General features: G+C 35.5%; 2 protein-coding genes across 2 annotated transcripts; both read right to left on the bottom strand.

Annotated features, from left to right (window-relative positions):
- Window positions 1–500: 500 nt before the first annotated feature.
- On the bottom strand, window positions 501–2,419 carry LOC110422020 (Protein kinase superfamily protein). The gene has a single exon (XM_021435781.1). The coding sequence runs from the start codon at window positions 2,387–2,389 to the stop codon at window positions 779–781; it is 1,611 nt and encodes a 536-aa protein (XP_021291456.1). The 5' UTR covers window positions 2,390–2,419; the 3' UTR covers window positions 501–778.
- Window positions 2,420–3,232: 813 nt separating this feature from the next.
- Window positions 3,233–7,625, bottom strand: LOC110422320 (quillaic acid 3-O-glycosyltransferase CSL1-like). Its single transcript, XM_021436185.2, is given in 9 exon segments — window positions 3,233–4,034; window positions 4,121–4,468; window positions 4,563–4,738; window positions 4,888–4,987; window positions 5,392–5,604; window positions 5,702–5,821; window positions 6,213–6,320; window positions 6,801–6,846; window positions 6,848–7,625. Coding segments are annotated over 9 exon segments (2,208 nt in total). The 5' UTR covers window positions 7,393–7,625; the 3' UTR covers window positions 3,233–3,482.
- Between the last annotated feature and the right edge of the window lie 1,645 nt (window positions 7,626–9,270).

Below are 9,270 nucleotides of genomic sequence, written 5' to 3'. Positions count from 1 at the left end.
GGTCCTGAGCCCAGAAGAAAATGCCAAAAATGTTCACTGATCCGAGCAGATCTTCCATGGTCTTGTTGTCACATTTTTCATGTTGGCCGCTAATTAACTATTTCATAAATTAGGGCAATCTGTCTAATTTTTTTCTTTGTAAAAATTTTATTATCAAACAGCTATGAATTTATGCATCGTGAGAAAATAAAGATAAACCTTTATTATATCAGGATTTGATAGCCAAAAGAAAAATTATTATTTTAATTTTTTTATTTTGCAAAGAAAAAGATAAAAATTATTAGTTCATGGTCCCTTTCATTATATAATCAATTAAGGAAGATTAAGAATCTGCTATTGGCTTTTGAAAAATACACACAAAAATTAAGAACTATTAGCTTAGCCCAATGGAGTGGCCTATACACCATTGTAAAAGTTTTGTGTCGTCCGCGGCTGAACCCTCAAAAGAAAAATGGGCTGAAAAGCCCAACAAGTTTCTATAACTAATAAACTCAGTTTTTATTGACGATTGAACTCTGCAATAAAAGGACGCCAAAAGATTATCTCATAATATCTCAATTTCTTCTGTTAGATGAAATCAGATTAGACCTGTTTGGCATATCCCAAATTATCCTAGAGCATAAATTTTCATCACTGATATCGTATATGTAGTACTAAAACCCAGAACCAAAGAACACAAAGAACAGGTTCTAGGCAAGAAAACATGAAAATAGACTAAAATTTCACCGTAATATCTCAAAATCTTCAACCGACGCTAACGATAATAGTTGTGCAAACTTCAATTGTTTTCATCTGCACCGGAAATATGAATTTTGAGAAACTCCAATTCCATCTCTAATTGAAAGTTCTTTTGCCTTTCATTTTCCACGTCCAACCTCAACCTCTCGATTAACTGCAACAATTGATCTTCTCTGCTGGTCACATCCCCTCCAAACAGGGCAATTAGATCTGTCACCCTCTGCCTTTGATCATCCAAACTTCTTTTCAGTGCCGTCAAGCCACCCATCATTATATCTGTATTAACAATACTCTCAATTCCAGCCTCATCTCCTACAATTCCCTCAATTCCAGACTCTTCTTTGCCCCGAATTCCCCATGATGATGGTGAAGAACCTTCATCTCCTCCCTCCCCTCTTGAACTAAGCAAACTTGACTCCGCTTCTGGTGAATTCAAATTTGTAGTTCCAGAATTCCTTAATCCAGCCGTCTCATCTACTATTTCTGGAATTATCGTTTCGCCACCAAAATGAACCTGTTTCACAATTAGATCCTCTTTTGATTCATTGGGGAATACAGGTTCAAGCTGGAAGTCATCTTCGTTGAAGTTCCACCCACTAATCCTTCTATATTTAACAAGCTGAGACTCCCCATCAACATCTTCATCTGCTTCAAGATTAACACCTTTCCGAAGAATTTTGCTGACCCTGAACCTTTCTTCAACCATAGGCAATCCATGCAATACATTCTTTGCAAGAAATTCTGAACCTTTGCAACTCTTGAAAAAAGAATGTTTCAGAAGCTTCTCTGCCGAGGGTCGCTTTGCAGGATCTTGTTCAAGACAAGAGGCAACCATATCCTTAAATGCCTTGGAAAACTTCTTGCTCTTACCTTTTTTGTTATTATTTTCATAATCAGAAAATCTAAACCGCTTGGTAATTTTCATGATTAAAGACTTTGAAAGGGGTAGATGAGATAAAGGAGGCCTTCCATGAGCTAATTCAAGTGCAGTTATTCCAAACGACCATATGTCAGCCTTGAAACTATATCCTGTATGCGAGTGTATCACCTCTGGGGCCATCCAATATGGAGTACCCGTCACGTCATTTAGCATCAACTGTGATGAAGATGTCGATGAGCTTGATCCATAACCTGGTCTGGACTCATAAATCGAAGCAGAAACTCCAAAATCAGCAAGCTTAACACATCCGTTTGAGTCCATCAAAATGTTGCCAGCCTTTACATCTCTATGCAAATGCCCTTGATTGTGAAGATACGACAATGCATTTAGGATTTCTTTGAGAATAATGGCAATGCATTGCTCTGGTAAGCCATGGGAGAAAGAAGATGAGATTATGGATTGTAAAGAACCGCCAGACATAAAGGGCATCACCACCCAAAGACGTTGGTCAACGGTGAAGGAGCAATGGGCATTGAGGATGTTGGGGTGTGAGAGAAGGGACAAGATCTTGGTCTCACGTCGAATGTTGTCGAAATCTTTGCATTGGTCAAGATCAATGGATTTGATGGCAACAACAGTTGAATTCATGGGAATACATTCGGCTTTGTAAACCACGGCACTAACACCAACCCCGATTTCATCCATGATCTTGTAAGCATCTGATTCTAATGGGAATTGAAGCTTCGGATGATCTTCTTGTTCATGAGCCATGAAGTTTCTCTTTTCTTTGCTTTCTTTCTGTTTGTTGCTTGGGATGGGGTTTTTCTGGAGGATTCTTGAAGAATAAAGACGAAGGGAAGAGAAAGAAAAAGTAGAAAGGTTTTAGGCGGTTTTCTTGTGAGGTTTGAAAAGGAAGGACATTGTTATAGCGGTGATATATTTATCTATGAGAGGGTAAAGGGGATACATGTGAATCTACAACTACTTTTATCTGTATAAAAGAAAGAGAACGAAATTCAGGTTTCTAGCATTAAATAAAAAGAAGCAAAGGCCAAAGGCAATGGGATGTTGCTTGAATGGGCATTTGGAGCTAATTACTATTAATTGGTACTATATCTTTGTTGCAATTAATTAAATCTATTTTTTGGACCAAAATACATTGGAGACTCCTTTATAATCAGCAGATATAGAGAGTTTGATGTGATTATTTTATATTGTTAATGAAAATATGAAAAATAGTAATGAGGTGATTGTTTGATGCAATTGGTGAAAGATAAGGAAAGCAATGATAAACCAATCCAAGAAAACTAATTTTGGATAAGTGGATATGCTCTCATCTTTTCCAGGCTGATCTGGTCCTTGCGCTACATTTTCAAGGCTTTTTCAAATTTTACTCAAAAAGGGTAGTCACGACCCGATCAGAGATGATCTATCAAGAACTTAAAAATTGCAATTACCTATGTAAGTCCACTGCTTTTGGTTTTTTGTTGCTGCTTTCTGAATTAATGATTGATTGTTTAACTTCAATCATTGAGTATTAAGCATTGGAATTCTTTTCTCCAATTTCCAAGCTCCAAACAGTGAATTAGCATATTATTCAATGGAATACTGGCAAAAGCAAAAACAGAGCAGTACTATTTCTTGCCAAATCTGTTTCTTCAGTTCCTACGATCTCCTTTCATCTACCTTATAGCCATTTAATTTGTTGCTAACAAATTTGATAACTAGATTTGTTACAGATAAATACCAAAGACTGACACCTGACAGCCTCTTATTTAAAGAATTTCTGCCTCCCTTGTCACAAAAGTTTAGGATTTGATACTTGAAAAGCAGTAGGTTAATAGCAGCAGATGAACTTGACGGTTCAAGACATGAGAACCAAGGATCCAAGGCACAGGAAAGAAGTGGAAAGTGCAAGAGAAAATAGGGTAACCGAAGGAGGAATCCGTCCTTTGTCCTTCCTGAACATCATCCCTTCAATTATAGGGAAATGCACCATTAGGATGTAAAAGGAGAGGAAAATTTGTCCAAACATCTCATTCCAATTACTTTCCTTGATAATTATTCTGGCAAGCCCACCAGCTAAAGAAATCATGTTTAAGGTGACTAATGCAACCAGTGGAGCAAGAACGATTGTTGATGCTTGGAAATTGAATATTCCCTTTTGGTAGAATGTGACTTGTTCATCATCTGCAACTTTATTTGTGGGCACGAAGTTGGCTTCCCTCAAACCCAAAAACTTCAACACAGCGTTCAAACTTCCAATGGAATAAGATATAACTGACTTCATCATCCAAATCCTCTCTTCTTTCCACCATGTCCAGATTGGATCACCCGTTGACAGAACTTCCTCTAAATGTTTCAATTGTGACATGATAAAAATATATGAATAGATCATAAACCATGAATCTGAAACCTGTAAGAGAGAGAAAAAATAGTCAGATCCTCTTAGTGAAGGAAATCCAGTTTGGTAAAAATAGAATTGCCTTTTAATGAACGCACCTTGGGGTACAAGGGAATGGCATTCAAGAGGCATAGTTGAGGAATAGTAGCTAAACACCACATAGGCAAGGAATAGAGGGGCTGAAGTGAAAGGTGGCAATAACACATTGTTTGAAGCAGAGACATTCTTGATAATCCATAAATCAGAGGGGAAAACCCTGAGAGGGCAACTTGGAGCACCCCACAGTTCCACCTTGCACCTTGTAATAACGTGTCATTCAACTTTGTTGTGGCGGTGCCCAAGAATGCTGGCCTCGGGGGATCACAAAAGATAGAATTCCACCCCTTGCAGTGCAACATAAACCCAGTAAAATAATCTTCTACCACGGAGTTGTACAAGAATCCAACCTGTTTTTTTTTTTTGAGGAAAAAAAACTGAAAATTTATTGGCACGTCAACTAGTCTATGATAGAAATAATTATATATGAATGTCCTTGCTTGCCTGCTTTCCCCACTGAGTTTCTTTCTCGTATGTGCAGGAGGCTAATCTGGTTTCTTCTAGCAATCTGCTTGGCGAGTCCATGTTGTTGACGGAGTTATGATGGTTGCTCCGATGAAGTGATTTCACTAATTCATTTGATGGACCAAGATATTGTCTTAACTGAATGGGGTCGGTACCTGGATTGAAAATGAAAATTAAAGCCATACAGTCTTCATGAAAAATGCTTATACATTACAGAATCCAAGTAGAACTATTCCAACGTTTAAGTCCCATATGATGAGATTTCTGAGTACTTCTGCTTAACAGGGTTTTTTTTTTCACCTACCTTCTTGTACTATATCTCCATACAACGCCTTTCGCTTTATGTAAAAGCCGGTTCCAGATAACATAGGTCCCTGCAGTCCATCCATACCAGGCCACTTTACCTGAAAATGAGATCCAACAATTGTGTTTAATGTTCATCTAAGAAGCAAACAAGAACAATCTCACATATAAGAGCCTCTGTTATTGAACATGAAAACAGGGGCAAACAGAGCACATTTTTCTTATATTTCTTACACACACACACACACTTGTGATTACAACCACATTACTTACAGTAAACAAAGCATTAGAACAAGTTTCATTGCACTAACACTCGTCATCAGCATTAAATAAGTGTTAGATTACACAAACTGATGCCCATGCAAGATTACACGTATGGTTCTTAAAGACAAAACCAGTTATAACATAATTCTGGAAAAGAATGTGCCTAATACAGGCCAAGGGATCATTCCATTATTACATGTAAGTGTAACACACTGATTGTAGTTTCACTTCATTTACTCACCAAGAATACTGATCTTAATTGGCCATCATATATATCCATCGTACTGAGATTGTGGAATTTCTGAGGGAATTGAACAAAAGCTAGGTTGGAAGAGATTCTAGGATCCAAGTGGAAACACATTGCTTGTAATGCGGATGTCGGGTCATTGCAGCGCATGTCGCAGTCTAATACTAATATGTAAGGCGAGTTGCTTATCATGCTGGACAGCCTAAGCTGCAACAGAAGTAAAACCAACTTACAACTTCACGACCAGTTCTGTTCTGCATGAGAAATGTGTTTTGGCAAAACATAAAGGGAAGAGAGAAATTACAAGAACATTGAGTGCTCCAGCTTTGAAATGGTGAGGAGACGAAGGGCTTTTCTCACGAGAAACGTAGACGAGAAGGGGCATCTCGGCTTGATTGGTGTCATGGGATTCATCTTGTATCACCTGCAAAAGAATTCCCAATGCATTTGAATGCTTTACTAAGGCGGATTGGTCCATGGAGCTAGTGGATCGATTATGTTTTGGTTACAAAAGGCCAGATCTAATGGACCCTATTGCGTATCTGCCCTTTCTATGTATTAGCGACCCAAAGAAATACCAAAACCAGATGCCAAAGCCCCATGGCCAACCACCATGGTCTGCATCATTTATATATATATATATATATATTTATATATATATATATTATAATCTTCTCTATTTCGTTTTCCTTTTCGGCATTGTCCCCCAAAATTAAGTTTCCCATGATCCAAAAGATTAGACAAAAACAAAACATGAACATATTCTTAAAGTGGCCAACGATTTAGTGATTTACACAGATATATTAAAGAAATACCTCAATAGTTGCAGGATGATTTTTAGTGTTCAAAGTGCAGGTTTCTCCCAGCATCTCTCCACTGCTTCCTGCTTTCTTCACGTGCTCTTCCAACCACATGTACTGTTGCTGCACCAGTGTTGACCCAAATCTCCATTATTAAACTTAAACAGTGTAGATTAATTGCCCTTGCACGAGCATTACAGATTCCGATATATGCTTGTATATAATTATAGCTAATTGATAAAAATCCAAATTTCCAATAATTTTTTAAATATTTATTTGGAAGTGTTATTTTATTATAAGATTGTTATTCTATAAATCCATCTTAGAGTTAATTAAAATGTACCACACTTTTAGAGTGCAGTTTTCTTTCAATTAGGAAGAACGCTTATTTTGACTAATAATAATAACCGAAGTATAAAAGCAGCAAGGTCTTACACATGGAACCAAGAAAGCTGTACAAAATGCTAAAAACCATCATTTTCTACACTGAACTCATATTTAGAAGTGAAATTGATCTATGCGGTATTTTTTCATATAAAAAAGGAATTATAAACGGTAAAGAAATTATATATAAGTATACACAAAAGAAAAAAAGTGTCTAACCTTGATCTTCTCTTCTTCTTCGTAGTATCCTTTTCCCTAAGATCCCATACCTTGAAAAATAGGCCTTTGGACATCTGGTTTTTATCCCAAACCTCGTACAAAATGGAAGCCAAGACCTACCAAATTTCCAAGCCTCTCTCATAGCATGTAAAGTTAAGGAAGAACCTCCATCATCCGAAACATAAACTGAGAGCTTCCCTATCGGATAATCCAGTGCCATTGCTGACAAAACAGTGTTCATTACCTCCAAAGGCGGCTCCTTCGTGGGGTCTGCAGTGCATATAAACACATCGATTTCCGGTAGTTCTTCCTCCTTTTCCTGCAACAATCTCTCGGGGAAAGTTTTTCGAGAAACGGGTCTCCATAGATAAGCTTGGTTGAGTAGCCAAAGAAGAGATAGAATAAGCTCAGAGGCAAATACCAGGAGGTGAGGGAGAGAAGGTCTTGAATGCAAAAAAGAAGAAACTCTGTAGAAAATCAGGGAAGTTACAGCTATGGAATGGAGGAGAGCGTAAGAACGGTTGATTATGGCAGATCTTTTCTTGGGGTTGCAAAGATTGAAGGGAAGAGGCTTCATCTTGCGTGCTAACATTTGCTTCCTATCCAGGCAATATTAAATCTCTCTCATAACCTTCATTATATAAAATTGTATAGTAATTTAGTACCATTTAATACAGACAGATTCTACATGTACTATATTCAAATACTAATTAACTGCACCAGACATAAATATAAAATTTGTAATAGAAAAAAATTAACTCCCCATTGTACAAAATCAGACCTAATGAAATAAAGAAGATTAAAGTGGACAAACACATTTTGGCTAGTGGTTAGGAAGATGATATGATTACGGATGAAACGTGGAGGGTGACAATAGCAGGATAAGGTTAGCCAAGGTATCTAGAATCGTGGTGGGATTTCTCAAGAGCAGAGTTGCAAAACGAAACGCAAATAGAATCTAATTACCTTATTATAGGATTAATATATTTATTGAAGTAGGCAAGTTCGGATTAATTCACTACACGGAGCTGTCCCTGTACATTGGGGACAAACAATGACAAACAACTTTATATATATAAATATATATATATATATATTCTTCTTATAATAAACCGGCATAGGGAGTACTAGTCTGAAAATTTTTTGTCAAAGGTGGACTCATTGTACCGTCTTAGTGTGAAAGACGAAGAAAGTTTGTAAATCAGAATGATGTGATATGTCAATAAAAAGAAAATACTTGGAGTTGACATGGCGTAAAGATGTAGTCATGTGACAAATTTATCTTTTGCAGTGATGAGTTAATATAGCACAACAATATTGTATTAAATTTGATTAAGATAATTAGTTAATTTTTAGTTAAAAATATTTATAAAATTTAAAATAAAAAATACAAATTTAATTAAATTCAATAAAAAATATAATTTATTTGAATTTTTAGAAATAGTTGAGGAGGTTTTTTAAGCATTATGTTAAAAAAAATTCTCATCTGTTCCATTTTCATAATCAATCTTTCATTTTTTGGATATAAAAAAAATTGTTAGAAATGATAAATTCAAAAAAAAATTGATGAAAAGGAAAAAAGGAATAGAGCCCGAAAGCTTGCAATTTAGCTGTTGATCAATTACATAGACTGTTCAAATTTAAAGCTGAAAAGATGCCATAACATCATAGGCTAAACTCTTATTTATTGTTTTTAATTGGCCAGATAAGATAAAAGGTAATAGCATTTAAAAAAATTAAATAAAAGGTAATAATTTCAAATGTCATGAATCCCATTTTTTTTTTTGGAGGTTTCAACGATTCAATAAGAATCTCTAAATTGAAAATTTTCAATTTTTGAATTGTTTGATTTATTAATCTGTTAAAGATAGAAAACACTATTATTTTGATATAAAATTGGAGGAAGACTATTTATGTCATTTTCATAAGTATTTCAATGAAATTAGAAATTAAAAAAAAAAAAGAGGAAACAAGAAACTTAAACTCTCGGGATTCATCAATGAGTGTCACTTGAGAATAACATCACTGAAAAAGACAACAATAATTAATAGTGATGAATACAAAATCATCCCTTCAATAATCGAACTTACACAAAGCAGCATGCAATTGCCCAAATGCCAAAGAAAATTTTGAAAGCATTTGGTACGTGGAGAGTGAATTGTTTTACAGGAATTTTAATTAATTTGAAAGATTTTATGCTGTTTCATATGTCAAGTTGTCGGGAATGTAATTTTATATGGATATAAGATTTCAAGAGTGGGAGAGAAGGAGATTCCGGATTGGATGGGAGGGAATGTTACTTTCTCATGACTGATGGAAAGTAAAGTGGACTAAGAGAAAAAAATGAAAGAAAAGGTAGCCATGCTACACTTATAATATAAATTAATTAAATTAATTGATTAATAATTTATAAAATAATTTAAATTAATTAATTTAATTTTTTAAAGTTTAACTAATTTATTAAAAATAA

Source organism: Theobroma umbraticum, unplaced genomic scaffold, assembly GCF_002168275.2.
Source record: "Theobroma umbraticum cultivar Fairchild unplaced genomic scaffold, ASM216827v3 scaffold_130.0, whole genome shotgun sequence".
Lineage (NCBI taxonomy): Eukaryota > Viridiplantae > Streptophyta > Magnoliopsida > Malvales > Malvaceae > Theobroma > Theobroma umbraticum.
The sequence above is the reverse complement of the archived record's forward strand: the minus strand, read 5'-3'. Positions and strand labels throughout refer to the sequence as shown.

Bases quoted from the DNA above. Each gene is read 5' to 3' on its own strand.
- LOC110422020 (XM_021435781.1), bottom strand. From the start codon at position 2,389: ATGGCTCATGAACAAGAAGATCATCCGAAGCTTCAATTCCCATTAGAA.